We start from the raw sequence: 21156 nt of genomic DNA, 5'->3' as shown, positions 1-21156 counted from the left end.
AAGGCTGTGTTTCAGATATCTGCATTTACATCATCCTGCAAAGTTCCCTCATGCATTCACTGTCGTTTTAAGGGCAGGCAGAGATGCTGCTCTCTAATTGGTCAATCACCGTTTCCACCCATTGAAATCCAAAATACTAATAATGAAATATGAATCCACCAACAGATAAACAAAAACAAAAAGAATCGGGAAGAGAATGGGGACTTCATGAATCCCATTATAATAAAGCTTGTTTGACACCTGGTTTCATTATAAAAGGATGAGTCAGTTAGAAGGTGTGCAACACCAACATTCAACACAAAACAACTGTAACTCCCTCTCTGAAATAAACCATCAATAAATAATGTAATGGTGTTTTAATAATCAACTCTGACCTGTATTTTCACTACAAAAAGACATTGAAAATGCCTGAAAACCCACTTGCTTTTTACTAACATCCTACTCGCTGGAGCAAATGGGTATAAATTGGTTCAATGATGTTGAAGCTGAGCAAAGCAGCGGATATACAAACCATTCAATATGATCATATTCTCGCCAAACCTGGGCTTAAAACACATAAAATAATGTCATAATGGGTCACAAAAATAAATCATCCATCAGAAGCTTTTGGCAAGCTAGCCATGAAGAAAGAAATACATGGTTCCATATCCTTACTGGCAGTGGCAACGAACCATCCCAATTCAAATTTCCGTTCACACTAGAAATACACTTCTTTAGTGTGACATCACATCCGCGGTGGTTCCAAACAAACAGTCGAGTCTATAGTAAAAGTAATTAGAGCATTTTATGTTTTAATATAAATTAGAGCAAGTGAACAGCATGGTGCAGTGTTTTGTAGCAGACTGCAACCACCATTCAGAAAGAAAAAAACTGGAAAATGTAGTCCGAACACCCTTGTCATCTGTCAGACATGTGTACAGATTTCAAGGATGGAAATAAAATGCCCATTTCACAGCAATTTCAGACAGATTTTATGGTGACCTTAATCATTCAGACATAATTAAGCTTGTTACTAATTAATGAATTGATTATTCAGGCTTCTTCATTGCAATAGACTATTTTGTAAATCTGCTTCATGCTAAAAAGAATATCAATGAAACAAAAGTTTTTACATTGATATTACTTTCACTCAGGGGCAACTAAAATACCTGTCCTAACCCAGTTTCCCAGAGCTGTTTTCAACAGGAGCTAAAATGGTAACCACCTTATAGTACACTACACCTTTAAATAAAAACACAAGTTTCGCTTGATAAATAAAGGATTTTGACAAAATACATGACAGCACACAATATTCTAAGCGAATGTGACAATGATATGGCGAACATTGAACTGAAACTGTGTTAAAATATTAAGCAGAATAATAAATCTTTTTCATTAATATTATCTACTACTATTATTATTCTTGTTTAAATATAGCTTTTTAATTATTGTAACTTATTCAGTTTACTCCGTTTTAGATTTGTGCCCATAATATAAAAAATGGCGAAATTGTAGGAAAAAAGCACAGTGAATCGATCTATTGATAATGAACAGGCTATGGAATGGAAGTTCCATGATTCAGGCTGGGCTCTCTAATCTAACCGTGTCTCCATGTGGTATATAGCATTAGTTGTTGCAACAGGATGTTAAGCACAGTAGGCAGAACTGCACTCACCCTATGTTAGTTGACAAGATGAGAAAGCTAAAGTGAAGCTTTTGAATTGCTCTGTTGAAGCATGGAAAAATAAAGATTAAATTTTGCTCCGAAATGACATTAGTATTGTATTAAAAGCAACATGAACATAAGTAAAATGAAAAGTACAATAATGTAAAAAAAAAGAGATATAAAACAAAAACAACACAACTTACATGAAAATCCAAAGTCATTCTGGGCTTTCTGTTCAGTTGAAATCTGATAAAATAAACCTTTAAAAGAAGGAGGAAGGGAGGGGCAAAATGAAAATAAAATTAAAACGGGAACAAAGCAAAAGCATGAAAAACTACAAATTCTGTCTCAGAAACTCCCCAGGTATGTTTTGTCGGGCTCTTACAATATTCTTATTAAAATTGAGGGCCTGTCTGTGGCTTTAATGGAGGAAAAAAAGAGCTAGCCAGCTCTGGACATAGGAAGCATCCAGCAGCGTGCAAGGAACAATCCCACAGGGGACAATCCCACAGCTGTCTTCTCATTACATGGAAAATGAATCCAATAAGGATAAACTGGACTGGATCAATAAGTCTTACACCATGTCAAAATGAATCTATCTGAGTCTGTGTAAAGGGCACCTGGACAGTAAAGAGCAAAGTTAGGTGTTACTAAAAAGTTAGTAAACTTATGGAAACCAATATAAAATGTGTTTTGTGTGGTGTAGGGAACTCAAGCATCCAGTCTTCCAGCATGAAATACAAAGCCACAAATAAACACATTAACACTCATCTCCCACAACTGCTACAGACACAACATCAGAACTATCAGAATCTTAAAAAAGTAGATCACCATGACCTACTGTACATACAACTTGAAATGTGCATCTGACATACAGGTGGGTGGACAGGTAACCAATGTTCTAATAAAGTTTTATCACAATTGGATAAGTGTTGCTCTAGATATACTGGAAGTGCATTTTTGCCTGCACTACAATACATCCCTGTAGCCACGGATATAGATCCCCATCATGGACACACACTGAACATTCTTAATGATAGATTCTAGATTACAAGATAGGCTGGAAGTGTGAAGGGAGTAACAGAAATTTCCAAACAAACATGGCAGAAAATGGTTAATAAGCCATGTAGTTAAGAACAGATAAGGTAAATCACACAGTATAAAAATCTGTAAAAAAATAGATAAATACAAAATAAATTGAAAACCATAAATATATAGTTTCAGCATGGTAAACTTCAAACATACCATGCACAGCTATTTTATTTTATTTACACACATAGGATGTCAGAGTGAGAAGAATAAAAGCAGATTAACTGAAGATTAGGTACTCTCAGAGTAAACAGTAAACAGAGTAAGTTAAACCTGGGAAGAGGTTGGTTTAGCAGTGTGCTCTCCCACTTTTTAAACCTAATTGCAATAATGATATCAAAGGGTACAGTAGGTTTGGCACCCAACCGACATTCATGCCTTAGTGGTGCCAAGTAGCACTGTTATATTATCTTCACTGTTATCGCTGCATTGTTGACCACTGGAGATGTCCTTTGACCAATAGAGTCTATCACTGCAGCAACACATAAAGATATTAAAAAAAAACTGTCTGGTATCAAATCCAGGACTCTAAAACTTCGACTTACCCCAGTAACTACCTGCTGCAGCATATAGCAAAGCTAAACAGTGATGATGATCATCAACATTTGCCTGTGCCATGATTCAGCTTTCCAAGATACAACACAGATGTTTATCTTTTTCCACATTTAAGCAATATGAGTCATGGAAATGAAGACTGTAAAAATCCACCTTTAAGGAGATGTAACCCTGTTTAACAAGACGTGCTTGTTTAAAATATTGAAATATGCTCATTGTTCTATGCAAGCAACAGGAACATGGACTCATCGTGACAAGGAGAAATGTCACTTGTAATAAGAGACTAACTAAAAAACCCTCTGTTAAAATCAGACAGCCCTACCTATTTGAACTCATACTGTTTTGTATTCCTGACCTGTTTGTACAGTGCTGCTCAGCCAGCTGTTGTGTATTGTTACATAAGGGAGTAGATTTAGAGTGGTGCAATTTCAATTGCTTCTCTTGCCTATTAAGATAATTTTGTGAAGAAGGAAGAAGAATGAGTGACTAATATTTCTATTCTGTTCCCAGTATTCTCCTGACACACCAGCAAAAATAAATAAATAAATAAATAAATCACTTAATCTTAACCCCTTTTCCCCCTTATTTTAGTATTTCCATTTGTGACGGTCAATGTAACTTCGGAATTAAAGCACAGAGCATATAAAGCTAGCTAAAAATATTATTAATAGCATGTGCTGAAGTATTCCTTCTTTACTATTTTATATTCTTATGTTTTTATATTCCTATAAAATAAAGTCTACCACATTTGAGTAAAAAGTGGGGTCTTCATAGTGGGCTTAAAGGCCATAAACAAAGGAAAAGGCCATCCGTTACCTCATTTCCAGGGACAGCTAACTCAAAACTACTCGACTGGGCTTGAATTGGCCTGAATTCTTCTAGAAATCAAGTTGATGGAACTCGAGTTGGTGAAAAAGGTGACATTCCATGCTTTTCTGAGTTCCCTGAGTTATCACGTGAGTTGGGCAGGAAATAATACTGATTTTCCTCAGAAATACTTGCGAGTTAGAGGTCAAGCCATGAATTCGCTGCAGATGGTATTACTGTTAAATTGTCAACAATTCAAAAGATAAATCCATCTAGATATGCTTTTGCATTTGTACGCAGAACAGGGAAATAAGCGCTGAGCATAAGAAATAATGTGTCAGTTCACGGGGCGGAGCTATGTCCCCTGATAGTGTTTATTGACAGAGTTAGTAACCATATACACATGGAGAGAGGGGTTCCGCCTCTTCAAGGCCCAACATTCACTTGATTGATAGACACGCTAAACAGGAGGGGGGGCCCACCGTCTTTGAGGTGACCCGACATACAAGAGAGGCACTGTCTCTGAGGTTACCCGACATACGAAGAGGCTCGCGAACCGGAAAGAAAAACATAAATTAGTGTTGTTAACACAAAACAGGTTCCGGCTCTTCCTAACCCAACATATACGGTAGGGGGGTTTATTTGCTGAGGAGACCCGACAAACAGGAGGGGGGCCACCGTCTTTGAGGTGACCCGACATACCAAGATGGGCATCGTCTCTGAGGTTACCCGGCTCGCGATCCGGAAAGAAAACATAAAGTTACTATTTGTTAAAACATATAATGCATGGTGTTCCGCCTCTTTAAAGCCCAACATAATAGAAGGGGGGTTCCGTCGCTGAGGAGACCCGACAAACAGGAGAGGGGCCACCGTCTTTGAGGAGACCCGACAAACACGAGGGACCTGAAAGAAGAATCCCAAAAGAAACATACATGCAGATGGAAGGGTTTGGCTGGCGGTCCCCTCTGACTCATGGAGAACCCTCCTCTATGAGGTAAATGAAGCAGAGCTTAACAAAGAGTTGGAGAAACTGGAATCACTAACCCCCCAAAAGATGGACCCCCGGCTCCCCGCTGACGCAACGTGAAGAAGAAAAAGAGAACCACCAATGCATAAGAAAGAAGAAAAGAGAAAACATTTAGACGAAAGAAAACACACACTTAACGTGACAAAGGGGTTAGTAGACTGTACCTTAATGATTATGTGAAGACCCTCTGCACAGTGGAAAGAAAAAAAACCCTTTCTTTTAATTTTTTATTTCTTAGGGGGAATTCTTTGGTGGCTCAGACAGAAAGGTCGTCCCCACTCCGGACATACTAGCAATGGACTGATGTGCGGAGGATATTTCAGATGATGAAGAACGAATAGAAGTTTCAACTGCTGATGAAGTCCAGTGCCCCATATTTTTAATTAAATGCTGGTTAATGTTGGCATTTGCAGCTGAAGTTGCTGCCCCTATTCAAAATGAATGAGGAGTATAGAATTGCGAAGGAAGACCTGCTCTGAAAACCACGGTGGAAAGGTGTGTTGAAAACCAATGTCTTGATACAATGGGCCGGCATGAATTGATAACCAAAGGATCGGAGGAGGAAATGGCCTTGCGTTCTGCAATGTACTTAAACATGGAAGTGAAGGGACACAGAGGAGAGTTGATCTTAGAAAGCTGAATACATTGTCCTTGCCGCAGTTGATCTGTTTTTGAAATGTGAAGAAATAAGATGAAATGAGAATCTGGGATGAGCTTGAGGTCACTGCAGTGGAGACCGAGGGTAGGAAAGCTGGCAATAGAAGGAACTGTATATTCAGAACATCTCAAAAACCTGAAAAATGCAGATAGACATATGACTTCCATAGTTAAATCATCAAATGGAGAAAAAAAGCCATGGCGCAGAATTGAAATCAAGTTACTGAGAAAGTCTATAGAAATAGGCAGGCGAGCAGAAGAAGGAGCCGGAGAGCACTTGGAAATTCCTCGTAAAAGGAAACAAACCGCTGGAATTGATAATAGAGTTGGGGAATTGATGGACATCAAGCAAAAGTGATGCTGAATTCCTGACAAATATAGTCTGATTGTAGCTGGTGCCAGATGTAGAGAGTCCTTTGCATGCACATTGAACGCCATGATCCAGTCCTGGTTGAATGGAGTAGGATTAATCCTGCTTTGTAAACAAAAAGTTACATAACATGCCCAAACTGTAGAGTACGAGGATCTGGTAGATGGGGCAAGTGCTGATGCCATGTAATCTTGAGCTGAATTAAGAAGTTTATTAATAGTTGGATTTAGTTGAAAATCAGCTGATTGAACTGTGGCGTTGCTGCTGGATATTGCAAAACTGTGGGCAGCAAACTGTGGAATTTGGAAATCTGTAAACGAGATAGAGCATCAGCTGCATAATTAAAAATGCCCGGTAGGTGGCGAGCTTGTATTAGGAAATTATTAGAGACTGAAATCCATACTAGCTGCCGCAGCATTTGCATAATAAGAGGGGAAGAGGAACGTCCTTTATTTATAATATGCACTGTAGTTGAATTATCACAATAAAATAGTATTATAGATTTCTTAGACCAGAGATGACCCGATAGCTGGGCAGCTGCTACTATTGGGTATATCTCTAGCAGAGCTGTTGATTTTAGATGAGGAGATATGTTTTCGATTTCCTCAGGCCATGTACTGCAAAACCATTGATTGTTAAATAGACCTCCGAATCCCAGAGATGAGGCATCAGTAAATAAAGCCATATCGTGTGGAGCTGAAATGAAATCATCATAAAACATAGAGAGACTGTTCCAGTGCTGAATAAGCGCAGACCACATTTGAATGTCTTTCCTAGCTTCTGAGGAGATATTTATATAGGAGTCCAGATTTTTTGCTGTTGATGCCAGCGCTAGCCGTCGAGATATAAATGTCCTCCCCTGTGGAATGATACGTATTGCAAAGTTAAAATAACCCAGCAATGAAAGCAGTGCCCGTTTTTTAATTGTTTTACTGCTCTGAAAATCCTCAATGAGCAAACGAATATGGTTAAGTTTAAACTCAGGCAGGCTGGCTTCAAACTGTTCTGTATCTAGAATGATTCCAAGGAATTCCAAAGAATGAAGGGGACTGATTGATTTCTCTTCTGAAAGCGGAACGCCAACTTCAGAAAATAAGCTTTTAAGATTGGAAATCGCTTCTGCTGGTGCTTCTGAAGGAGGAGGAATTACTAAAAAATCATCCAGCAAGTGGAGCTAGAATGGGACATGATAGACATTAAGAAGAATCCAGCATAGTGCTTCCGACAGGGTATCAAATATCTTTGGGCTGCTGCAGCAGCCGAAAGTCAATTGGGTGGCAAAATAAAATTTCCCATCCCAGCATATACCAAACAGGTGACGGAGAGACGGATGGATTGGCATTACTTTAAATGCGTCTGATATATCTGCCTTTGCTAACCAGGAACCATGACCTGCTAATTTAATTGAATGTATTGCATCTGCAATAGTGATGTAATGCAGGGAAAATTGATCTTGGGGAATTAATGAGTTAATGCTGCTGGTGCTTGACCCGTGGTGCTGATAAATCAATAATGAGAAGCTTTTTTCCTGACATTTTCCTCGTGGCAATGCCGATAGGATTAATTCTATATACTGGAAAAGGAGGAGCTAAAAATGGACCGACTATAAATCCTTTAATATAATTTCTTTTTCGATGAGAGATTGCACTAATTGTGGTTCTTGAGTCGCTGAATAAAGATTTTTGCTTTTGAACGAGGAAGAAGGCATTTGAGTCAGACTGGTTGAAAAAACATTTTCTAATCCGGGATGATTCTGTAATTTACTTGATAATGCCGGGATGTTTCTAGGAGTAAAGACTGTGAGCATCGGGGAAAGTCACTTGCGTTTTAAAGGGCAGATTGTATTAGCGAGAGCGTCTCCGCAATTGCTGCACATGTGGATAAGATTGCATTGTCTATTCGAACAGAAGCCAGTATTGAAATTGTTGCAGATTTGCCTTCCTCCTGAAAATCTAATACTGCGCCCGTATTTGTCTTTCCTTGTACATTGATCGAGGGGAGCTGAAGAATGTACAGGATTAGGTTCTGAAGATCTGTATGAATTAGCGGCGAAACCGGGTGCTTTAGAAGTTGATGCATGCGTTAGCTCTTAGACCACCAAAAATTCTGTTATATTTAATAGAACATCTGATCTGGGTCAGGTTGTGCCTAACTGATGATGTGATTATCTGCTGCCAATATCGCTGCTGCTTTTGCAGAGAATACTTTATGATACTCAAAAAACATAGTCCCTCTGTATCTGGCAGACAGCTCCACGATGTAGTATTCGTAGGAGTCCAATTCAGCTCTGCGGTTAGGATATACCTCTCTGAATGCCTCTTAGGCATAACACATCTCTGAATATGGAGAAAGTAAGGACAAATTCCCCTAATGTAAGATTTTTAAGCAGTCTGGGATCTCTGGATTTTAGAGTTACTGCCAAATCTCCTCAATCCACTACTCTATGGTCCAAGACTTCCGAAGTCGTCATTAATAGTGAAACAAGATTAATGTCCTTACCTTCGAGAATGTTACGTCTGATTTGTGGAGATATAGTGTGACGTCTAGCTGCAGTTGGAGAGGAGGATCCGTATGTAGCTGCCGTAGCGAGGTTGTATATTGGAGGATCTGCTTCGCTGGCTGAAATTAGGACTGGACTGGACTGAAATTAGAAGCTGTAGGTGGCGCTGTAGTATTTGATGCTGGAATTAATGACAGCGCTGTAGATTGTTTTCCCTGTTCCATATTAGACACCCTTTTATCTAGATCCAACAGTTGAGAACTGACTGAAGATAGAGTATCGGCAAAAGGCTGCATAAATGATTTTATCTCGTTAAATATTTGCAAATGTTGGATTTCAATGGCTGGCTGCTGGTTAGCGGTACTAGTTGTGGGGGTGATTTGATCCGGAATAGACTGCCTGCTGTCTGTTTTAGCACACTGAATGGTTGGGTGCGGCTGATTATGTTTTTTCAGAGGAAAGACTAGTTCTGCTGAGACTGAATTGCAATAGAGAATAAAAAGAGACTCTCTAGTAATCCCTGCTGGAATCGCATTACCGTTTTTAAGGAGGGTTTTTATCAATTTATTCATGGACCAGTCCTTCCAAAACAATCAATCCAGAGGGGTGTCCCGAGGCCGAAGTCGCTTGGATCAGCGCCGATTCGATGCTTGAGTGGCAGGAACAGTAGGCAACATTTGAACTGAAACCTGGACGAGAGCCTGATCGGGAGCCTAATCAGATGTAACTGAAATACCAGAAGGGCAGAAAAAACAGAGACTGGATGAACCCTGGATTGAAGCTGGAGGAGAAATCCTTGGAATCCTCTGAATCCGATGACGACTGCTGTAAGTACTCCATTATTGAGTTATACGAAATTTGATAGGTCTTGAAATCGCTTAGATTTATGCAAAAACGAAAAAACACAAGACAGCTAGATAGAGGTGACTGATGTTTAAATAAGGTAGATTTAATTGATGACAGGAGATGATAGGTTGTTGGTGCCTAGCTCCGCCCCTTGAACTCCACCTGTAGGTTAACAAGTCAAAGTGAATATGGCAATGGCAGTGATGAAGCTAATTTGCTTGAAACATTAAAATTTGAAATTATTTCCTTCAAAGGACTTACAGAAATCTAGAATTGATCTGATGCGATCAAACATCCAGAGGCAGTGTAAACTGTTGCTACTAACAGCACTGTTCCTTTTTATGTTTAGCATTTTTGTGTTTCTTTACAAGGGTTTAATTAAGTAACCGTCATATTGACAGTTTGAGGTTTTCAAATTTAAATTACTCTGCATGTCTGAAAGTTATGCAGTTGTCCGTTTATGACTTTTCCTAAATACATGTATTAAATACCCTGACGTCGTTTGGGCCATGAAACTAAGTTTTAATCCTGCCCATCTAGAACCGCCAAAGCAGTCATTTTGACTACCTTTTACAATACGTTTTTTCATTTTGAATATAACCTACAATATTATTATTATTTTTTTTATATAGAAACCTTTTGTTGTCTCTACTGGACCTGGCAGCCATCAATTCCTTTGTATTGTACAAGGAATGCACCAGGGAAACAATCAGGAGAGATTTAATCTTGAAGCTAGCCACAGCGCTTTGGCAGAATGACACACAAGAGAAAACATGTTACTTTTGTTTTAAATTAAAAAAATTACGTTTTTACAGTTTTGTATGTACATACACCTGTTTACACACTAGTTGCTTTTGAAATATTTATTTTATTGTAGTTTTTCATTTTTTAAGTAGTGCTTTATATGTGGGAAAATATGCCCTTTTCTGTTTAATTGTTCATTTAAATGCAGCGTTTCGATGTGCAGATGTTTGATATGAAGTGCTTGAATAAAACTTTTGAGCTGTATCCGATAGTTTGTCTTTCATTTTAATATTGAGATGGTTTAAAATGTAACTGTCATAATGACTGCTGGCGTCAGTTTTAAGTATGAGTATAACCGCGGCGGTCCTAGTGTTAATGACAGTGCCCACCGTGCAGGTATCGCAAACAAAACATTAAAATAAATTAGTTCTGCACGGTATAAAACTGAGCTGATTTCACCAGTGCCTGCTAGTCTATTAACCAGTTTGAAATGATTTCTAAGCAAACTAAAGTATTTTCGTTTCAGCTTTATTTTTAAAGTTTTCACACATTGCAATAATATCCGACAATTACTACATGATACTGATCATTCCACTGTGTTATGTTGTGAACCATAGCTAAGTTTTAAAACTGAAAGATAGCAAATGCTTATCGTAAAAGTTTAGGGGTAACTTGAACACCTATCTGGGTTATGGGGTTCATGGAAACGTGGTACGTGATATTTAAGTTGATATTATCGGTACCAGTAGAAGGTTGCCGCCTTCTCCTTTATATGAAAAAAACAATTTATTGTAAAGTATGTGTACTTGTTTAAATATGTAGGCTTATCAAAAGTGAATTATTGCTATAGTTGTGTAATGTGGTATATTTCATTTAAAAAATAATTACATTTTTGATAATGTGCAGCTACCACAAGCCTGTTTAATACAAGTCATCATAATCATGCACTGCTTTGCTGAAAAATAGTACAAATGCAGACAGTAACATTTGTAGTGTGTAACAGGAGAATGGCTCTATAGCTTTGATGCAACTTTCAGATTGCATCAATATTATATTTGCAGTATTTACGCTAACAACGGATATGGAGTTCCTCGAAATACCTAGGAACACTGTGATCTAACTCACAGAAAATCAATACTGGATATGACTGTACATCCATATTACAATACAGTACCTATTGTCTAAGTAAACTACCCACCTATCTAACAATGTGTGACACTAGCATTGATTTACAGAGAAATGAAGAAAGTATTTTTGCTCAGATACTTTACAACAGCAAGAAAACGTAAGTGCTACATTAACCACCCAAGGTTTTTCCCACTACAGGACCAGATGTATAACAGAAACAACTATGTCATCCAGAAACATTTGCAGTGAAGGCACTTGTTTTTTGTAGCACATTGGGCCTCTGCACTAGTTATGTCATACTATGCTTTCCTGCCAAGGGCAAAATACTGGTGTTTTATACTAAATGTAGTACTGTTTAAGTCCCTAATGCCACGCTCATAAAGCAAACACATTGCACCACAACCATATTAAATAAGCAGTCTTAAATAATTATTGCATTAATCACAAGGATTTTATGTTTTGTAAAAACTGTAATGGATTATTTTTGGATTGATGCTAATTGACATGAACACCACAGTTAAAAGGCAGACATTGGACATCACTCTTACACATTTTACTTATAAAACTGACACATAATTCCAGTTGTATTGATATGTAAAGAAGCACTGTAGTAAGAACTTGGTCTTCCCCTCCAACTTTATTTCTCTGACTGTATCTTTCTATGTGCATGGGATTTAATAAACGTCTCAGCCGGATTTAATGTGTTTATCTAGGTAGGTAAGTGAGATGTGCTGCAGATTAAACAGCTTTTTCCACAAATACATTAATCCTACAATACCATCTTATTTCACCAAGTCACCTCTTGAAAGTGGTCCCTGTTAACTAAGTCCCCCTTTTGAGTCAGATTCTCATAAGGCGCTGTGGTCTCATGTTTAAATGGCTGAATCATTAGATGGCCTTGTTGAAGTCAAATTCCCTAGGGAAGCAACTATTAGTGACCCACCATATTAGACTTAGAGACTTTTGAACTATTCCTTAGTTAACAGGGACCATTATAAATCATAACTTTATGTTCAGTCAGTAACAGAAATGAAATCCAGGGAATCGTCTTTTTTTAATAGATTTTTTGTTATATTGTTAACTTTGTATGGGATACTTTTAACATAAGATTATCAATAATAACCTAATAATGTATGTAACTATATTTAAAACCTTATGGGACATTCAAAATCAAAATCAGACTTCTTATGAAAATAAAATTATGCCTACTAAGACAGCATCTATTGGCTGCCAAGCTTATTTTAGTCTACAGCTGCTTATTGTTGCACATAAGCAACCAGATGCTATCATTCTAAACGTTTGTACAGACATTATTACCATTCTATGGTCTAGGGACACCTGAATAAAGGACCAGCCATTCAAGTCTTTGGATTTGTGAAATGTTTAAAGGAAGCCAGTACTCACTCTGCATGCATAGCCTGTCGGTGCAGTTTTGGGCCTGTAACACCATTCCTTCGCAGTCCTTGCCTCCATTATTGGGTGCTGGCGCATTGCACTCCCTCCTTCTCCAGTGAGTGCACTCCGTCCCACATGTGGACCACTTGCTCCACTCTGTCCATGACCCGTCCACTTGAGTTTAACAATAAAAAAGTGGAATCATTTACATAATTTTGGCCTTTTGATGTTCACTAAATTAAATATACAATGTGAAACAGTTAAGCTGTCTACAGATAACCAATGATCAAAAACTTAACATTGTATCTGATTCATTCAAACTTTCTGGTAGCTAACAAGTGTATGATCTGCATGCTTCTCAAATACAACAAAGTACTTTATGAGTAGACGTACAGGGTTTGGACATCTACTACAACAATGCATTTGATGCACCAAGGTGTTTAAAACTTGACGACTCCTCACTGATTGCCACCATCTTCATTTTTGAGGAGCGAGGAGTTTCCATAACACTGAAAATATGATGTATGAAACTGTTTATGAAAAAGTGGCAGTGGCTTTTTTGTTTAATAATGTTTTTGTCAACCACAGTTTGTACATACATTTTCAAACAAAAATGGGTTTCTTTTGCATTTTACCATCAAATTATCCATCTTTTAGTAACAAGCAAAAGCCTAAACCACATTATTATTTGACCTGTTGACCTCTAAAAGCAATTAATTTATTTTCCAAAAAGCTCTTTTGTAATAAAGTGTAGCATGTATAAGTAAAAACAGCAGAGGCCTGACTTTTTATTAAATTACAACATAATTTTCATAACGATCTGCTTGAAAAGTGACAGAGGAAAAACATTTCACATTTGCAGACATCTGCTGACAGTACCTGTACCAATGAAATGCATAAACCACTCAACATCAGACTTGTAAAGATGTGTTTGAATACAATGTCAAGAAATAGTTTCCTCACAAATGTATGGATGATTGTTATATACTGAGGGTTCACATCCTAAAAGGTCAATTAGGTTGAAATTAGCCTACTGTGCTCTATTTAACTATAATTCCATTTTTGTATTCTGTTAAAGCTACCTGCCTAAATAAGATGAAGGAACAGAAGCAAATGTGTCTGTAGAATTAAAGGCCCTGGAATAACATTCAATTACAATGTGGCATTAAATTTATTTTTTTTTTTATTATTATTTTATTTTATTTTTTAAAGATAGCTAATATGTTTGTTTCAAATTATTACTTTTAAAAATGTTTCATTGAGAAAAAGTGGTTAAAACTTTTCCCTTGAACAAAAGCTAAGACATACAGACAGAAACAATGGAGAACTTTTGTTAACCCCTTTAAACATGTCACTGTTTACCTGGACACAAGGTGGTGCAGGCAAGCTTCTGGACATTCTGTCCCTCACAAAAAGCTCCTCCATTAAGGGGAGCAGGATTGGTGCAGCTCCGGGTGCGCTTCTGATAACCTCTGCCACATCGACCGTTACAGACAGACCACTCAGTCCAGGTCGACCAACCGCCATTCACTGTACAAGACAGGATTGCAAAGTTCAGAAATCTGACAAAGCTCAACAAGTACAGCTCAAGTCCTGTCTCTCTAAACTTTCCTCTGTCTATATTCTTGGCTGTACACGTATTAGTTTATGTTACTGTAAAGAAGTTTAGATATCAACACTACATTCGCCATTAAAAATAATTCAGTATGTTATATGTTGTTCTGTTTTAATATGAAGTACTGTTAGTCACAAAGACTTTAATTACACAATTTCCCCCAGAGACTGGAGATTCTGTTTTCACTGAAGAATACCTATGCTCAACCTCTACCAGTTGTGAAGTTTTTAAAATATCTTGAAAAATGAGCATATTCAAAATATATGTAAAACAAACAAACGAACAAAAAACATATTTACCACATTTCAATTTCTATAACTAAATTACCTAGCATAAATGCATGATTCTTTAACCATCATAATCATATGATGTACACCAAGCATCAGAAAACTACACCATGATTTGTGGAAGTACCTTTAGCCACGAAATACAACCTGTTATGGCACATTCTATGCATAAGATCTAAATTTGTTATCTAATATGAGAATGGAGAGTACTTCACAAACGACCAGTTCAAAATCTGTAATTAGCAAAGACATAGAACTCCAGGTTTGTGTCTGTGGCAGGAGCAAGACGACAACAGTCAGGGGTTTGAAGATTTATCAAGGGAGAATGAAATGCTTGAGGGAGAAGAGAAAAGGGCCTCGCATTGATCAGTACTTCTTACGAAGTCAGTCAAAAGAAATCCAGAGACAGGAAGCAAACCACTGTTAACAGGATATCAGCACCCCTGTCATAGACGTGAGGAGGACTTGCGTGGATACAATTAGTGATGAACCTAATGATCCTTGTGAACCCGGTCAGACGAACCAGCGTAAAATAGAAAAGAACCTCAACAGGCACAAGCCTGAAGTTAAATGGTCAAGAGCTTGTGAAAAAACTGCATGGGACACAGTAAACAGGGATCTCAGTTTTACTTTGCAAAGGTTAAATGGAACAGTTGAAAAGAAGCTGGATAAATTTGGGGACATCATCTACGCATATGGAAGCGAGAGGTTTGGAATTGAAAAAAGGAAGGAAAAAGTACAAACTATTCCTGGAAAGTCTAGACAGCAGCAGGAGATTAAATGTTTAGTTAGAGAAAGGAGGTAGTTGAGGAAGCAATGGAGAAAAGCAATCTGTTACAAAGGGTCATAAAAAATAAGCTTGCAACATTGAGCAGAGCTCAGTGACTATGGAAATGCTACAAAAAGAAAGAGCATGCGAGAACTAACTTTTATAAAGATCCATTCAAATTTGTAAAGAAGAGATTCACCAGTAAGAAAAAATGGCACACTAAAACCATCTAAGTTTGATCTGGAGAGATATTTGGAGGAAACACATACAGATTCAAAGAGGCAGGAGCCTATGTCAATTCCTTCAGATATTCCACTTATCAATCCACCCGAATACCAAATGGAGGACTGTGCACCTAAGTGGAAAAAAGTACAGCAAGCTGTGAAAAAAGAAAGGACATCATCCAGGGCCTAATGAAGTTCCATACAAGACACTAATGCACACTAATGGAGTGTACAAGAGTACTTCTGGAGTTGTGACTACCACCAATTCGAGCATACATGGATGACATGACAACAGTGACTAATCGGTTATTGGACAAATTAACCAATAACAGTGAATGGGCACAAATTCAATTCAAGCCCACTAAATCAAGGAACATCTCTATAATTAAAGGTAAAGTAGTAGATAAAAGGTTCTACATTAACAGGGAGGCAATACCAACAGTGTCCGAGAAGCCAGTGAAAAGTCTAGGGAGATGGTACAATGGGGTTCTAAAGGACACAGTTCATGTGGGAAAAGTTAGACAACAAGCAGTGGAAGGGTTGAAGAGCACAGACAGCAGCACTTTACTGGGCAAACAAACTCTGGTGCTTTCAGTTTGGTCTACTGCCAAGACTGCTGTGGCCACTGACTATGCAAAAGGTTTCCTTGACAACAGTTGATAAGATTTAATCAGTTCAAATGTCAGGAAATGGTTGGGAGTTCCACGCTGCTTCAGCAAAAGGAATACTGCAGCTACCAATCTCTGCTCTAACCGAGGAGTTTAAGTGTGCCAAAGTCTGACTGGAAATGACATTAGTAGATTCACGCGACAAATGCGTAAGGGAGGCAGCACCTGTGTTGAAAACTGGAAGAAAATGGGCAACAAAAAAAGCTGTGGAAGATGCTAAGGCTGCCCTTACGAATCAGAGATATTATGGGGCAAGTTCAGGATGGAAATGAAGGTCCTGGTGCTGCGTCATGACCAGGTGCTGCGATGTTTGGCCATAGCATTGGAAGACAAGCATAACCTGACCAATAAGTTTCATCAAAGCATTACACACAAAATAATATTCCTTCATCCAGAAGAGCAACCACAAAGAAAAGGTGTTAAAACCAAGCCTCGCCCAGGACAACGGGAAGCTGCTAGAGACTGGAAGATGCTGGCAGATGTTGGTCAACGACTTATTTTTCCACCTGAGATTGCCACCACTAACCTTCGACCAGACATTGTCTTGTGGTCTGGATCAGCACGCCTTGTTCATCTGGTAGAGTTAACAGTGACATGGAAGGATGCTGTGGATGAGGTGTATGAGAGGAAGAAACTTTGGTATGCTCAACTAACTGCTGAAGCAGAACAGTGAGGATGGAGAGTCCGAGTTTACCCAGTGGAGGTGAGGTGTTGAGGATTTGTGGCAAACTCTGCAACCCGGTTTCTCAGAGATGTCGGGTTCAGTGGCAAAGAGTTGCGTCGCACAGTGAAGAACTTATCTGAAGCAGCAGAAAGGAGCAGCAACTGGCTGTGGTTGAGACGGAAGGATTCTGGATGGGGATCTCAAGCACAACAGAAAGAAAGCAATGCTGATGTACAGGTAAGTAAGCTGGGGATGGAGGGGGGTGATGCTGGGATGCCAGAATCACTGTTGAGCCCTCTTGAGGTGTCGTGGGCTAGTCGACGAAACACAGAGGATGGAAGGTGTCCACTTGAAGACACCAGAGATGTACCCTACTTAGCTCAATCTAGACGGTTGTCATGCTGATGATTGATCCCCGGAGCCAGCATCGCAGCCGTTGTCTGTGCTGATGCGCTGGGAAGGCAAAATAAGCTGATACCTGGAGCCAGCATTACACTTCAGCAATCAACACCAGACAGAAGGATATCTACATCATCAGATGGAAAGCAACACAAACGGATGGAGATGCAGGTGGATCACATTAGTTTACTGTAAAGCTACGTCTTAGTTGGTGCTTATCTTGGTGAGAGTCGAGTTCAAATCAGCATGAAGTTTAACATCTACTCTCATGTAATGGAAATCATTAATGGTAACATTCCACCTCCTTTCCATGAAACCACTTATTTTAAATATATAGTTACAACACAACATCTGGATTCCAAGCACCAATAGATTTTATTGTGACTACTACTATTTAAAGTTTTACTATACAGTAATTTAAAGTGTTTTGTGAAGAATGTTGTTATAAAAGCCACAGCTGATGCTATGTTTATTTGAAATGTTGTCATTATACCTCAGAGAAATTTAAGATTAGTGATGGTAATTAATGTGTTCATAAAAAAAAAAAAAAAATTAAACTGAGAACTGTTCTTATGTCCGGTGAAGTCCTGCTGCATTGAAAGGCATCCTTTTAGAGTAGAAAAACATTTGATTTAAATAAAGAAAAATTGTATTGAAATTGACTAAGTTGCTGTACAGTCAGGTTGGGTCATAATATGTTTATGAAATTAACAGAAATTGAATATACAGGGAAAGGGGGTCCTAAGCCATTCTCTGTGTCTGCTTGGTTTCTTGTCACAAAGAATGGTTTTAAAAAGAGTCGTAAACTAAACATTGGACAAGGCGTTTATCTTCACCAATCGACCTCATAAATACAGCCGGCAAAACAGCAGACCAATTGAGAACACTGGGCCGTCTCGGAAAGAGAACAGCCAATGGGAAAACACTTCATGTGAACTCAGGCACAGCCCAAAATAAACAAACTATCCAAATACCGGGGTGAAGAGAGGAGTAGAAAAGGATGAGCGTGACTTTCAATCGGGGGACTTGACAAGCAGAACAAGGGTCTAAACTTTGACAATCTGAAGACCTGCAGCCTGCGATTAGCTTGAACAGAAATACCGTTTTCAGAAACTCTGATTCGGGATAACAACCCCAGTGTTTACCTTGATGTGGGAGTTTGCAGAGTAAGACGTCTAGAATCCTAAAAGTACTTGGAATCAAATCTCTAACTTAGCCCCGATTGATCACCGGAGGAACAGGTGGACTTATCATTTGAAGTCAACAGACTGAAATATATTCAGTCTTTTATTAAGCTAGCAATACCGGAGTTTGTGGTGGAATATCCCAGATACAACCGGACGAAGAGTGCACATATTGGTGGAGGAATTGCTGTTTCAGTGGAATACCTAAATGGTTAATGACTCTTGTTTTTGCAAAAACATTTCTTTCGTTCCCTGGTGTGGAGACACAACGTGAGGAAGACAAACCCCAGAACCTGGATTTTTCCTTGCCTGCAAGAGAGCCTTTGATCGCCTGTTTTGGATGACATACTGACCGGCTGAAAAGGAGCGAAAGTATGTTAAGTATTCAGCATGTTGTCTTTTTATCCTCTTATGAACTTGAAAATATGCCAACCTTAAAGCAAAATTAACGTCTTGTTTGAGGTAGAATGTAAGAAAAGTATTATTGTTTTCAATTCATGCTTTGAGTTAATGAACACTATAGTAATTGGTTGTTAGTGAGTCATACAAATTGATGTGGGTTTTACAAGGCAATTATCATTCTGCGTTTAAAGCTAGAATCCAAATCAGCTGATATTACATAATTATCGTAAGGTTGTCTAAACGCAAAGAGTGCCTTTATCTTGTTAGAGTGAGAATTGCCTTCTGAACTAAAACAACTATATGATACGGATTTAACAATGCTTTTATTATCAAATATTAACAAAAGTAAATATTTGTATTACTAACGAAACCCCTGTTAAGAATAACCTTCGTCTTAACTGTCAGGAATGTGGTTGTAACCTTTAAAGGAATCTGCTATAGACTGTTCTGGATCTTTAAGTCAGCCATCGGGAGTGGGGTGTCACTGTTTATATTTTCCTTTCTGTACTGTTTAGATTAGTTAATTCTTCCTTTATGTATTACTTTAGTTGTTGCACCTTTTAATTTTCCTTCATTTTGTTTTATTTCCAATAAAACTGTTCTTTTGTATTCACTTGAAGCGGTGTCCAGTCTGATTATTTCAATATTGGTCAGTCCTACATGATTTTGAATTCAAATAAGTTCTTATATGATTATAAATTAAACTAGGCCACATACAGAAATACCTTGCACACTACAACACACAATACTGTATTGTGACACATTTATTAAGGTTACAACATGGTTATACACAGAAGCCTGCCACTTGCCTTACAAACGTTTACTGTGGTATATTGTTCTACAGCAAAAGAACAGCAAAGTGTAGTAAAGCATAGTGAAAACATGGTAAAGCCTCAGTGTGGTGAAGAACATACAGTAGAGCAACAAACTAGTGTTGTAAGCACAGCAGAATCACAGGAAAAGCCTAGAAAGACTGCAAAATTGGCATATAAATTTACCATGTAACATTTCTATATACTAGTCATGCTGAAGTTCCTCCTACCATAGACAATGACTGTGGCTGTGGTGCTCCTCCTCTTTGCAACAATGTTCTTGGCTACGCAGGTATAGTTGGCAGTATCAGACAGACGAGCCTGCTTAATAATGAGGTTGTGGTCTATGGTGATGTAGAAATTCAGATCCTCAGCAGGGTCAATTATTTCTTCATTTTTCAACCACTCAACCTAGACAAACATGTAACAAATACAAAAATGACACAGTACACTTTATGTACATTTTATTTTTTTTATTTTTTTTTATTCAGAAATACTGAGTTTTATTATTTATGGATAATACAAAAACAGTACTGGGAAAGTGAATTGGTGAAGGAAGCAATTATGTATGCTTAAAGAAATATACTGTACATTTGTTCGTGGCTGCAAAGGTTCCTGATACTTTCATAAATGTAACTGTACAACAAGAAGGATTTCTGGAATTATTTTGTTAGCTAGAATTTGTAAATGAAACATCCCATGAACACACTACACAAAAGACCTCTAACTGATAGCTTTGGTTAATCCCTGACACCTCCTAAACTGGTTCTCATTTCATTAAACATGTCACACATACAACTGCCACAGTCAAACCATTTAAAATACATATTTAAAAAACAGTATATACATAATACAAAAGTAACAATTTTAAAGTTACATGAAAACCCACCAAGATAAGACATTTCCAGCTTCCTTGACAAACAAAGGCAGAGCATTCCTACAGTGCCCATTTTAGGATATCCTCAGACCTCACCTCTCCTCGCGTCAATCGTCACCCCACCTTGAGTTAATCCTCACCCGTCCTCGACTCAATCGTCAGACATCATTCCTCACCCCTCCTCGACTCAATCCTCACCCCTTCTCGACTCAATCCTCACCCCTCCTGGCTTTGATAAGTGTAACCACGGCCATGGAGAACCTAACCCCCTATTTCCCATAAGCTCTAGTATTTCCCAACCACGGCTTTGCCTACCACAGAGAACGTAACGTTTCAAGAATGTAACCACGGCGGTTGGCGAGGGATTACTGTATTCATAAAATTAAAGTAAAGGCCATTTGGTAGATCTTTACATTTCCAGAAAACCATTATCTGTACAGAAATAAAAATTCATAACCATTAAATCAGACACATTTAATATACCGTAAAAGT

At 38.3% G+C, this 21156-nt stretch overlaps 1 protein-coding gene across 2 annotated transcripts in view; it reads right to left on the bottom strand.

The window, feature by feature from the left end:
- Nucleotides 1–21156, bottom strand: part of LOC121319547 (netrin receptor UNC5C-like) — a 296899-nt gene that overhangs the window by 63636 nt on the left and 212107 nt on the right. Inside the window, exons 5-8 of one of the 2 annotated variants that reach the window (XM_041257112.1) lie at nucleotides 20018–20198; nucleotides 14126–14293; nucleotides 12773–12937; nucleotides 1849–1905 (exon numbers count right to left, since the gene is read on the bottom strand). In XM_041257112.1, coding sequence (XP_041113046.1) covers nucleotides 1849–1905; nucleotides 12773–12937; nucleotides 14126–14293; nucleotides 20018–20198 — 571 coding nt within the window. The remainder of the gene's footprint in view (nucleotides 1–1848; nucleotides 1906–12772; nucleotides 12938–14125; nucleotides 14294–20017; nucleotides 20199–21156) is intronic. The other variant, XM_041257122.1, reaches the window with a different exon arrangement.

Source organism: Polyodon spathula, chromosome 1, assembly GCF_017654505.1.
Source record: "Polyodon spathula isolate WHYD16114869_AA chromosome 1, ASM1765450v1, whole genome shotgun sequence".
Taxonomy (NCBI): domain Eukaryota; kingdom Metazoa; phylum Chordata; class Actinopteri; order Acipenseriformes; family Polyodontidae; genus Polyodon; species Polyodon spathula.
Note: the sequence above shows the minus strand (reverse complement) of the source record. Positions and strands in the feature narration are given on the sequence as shown.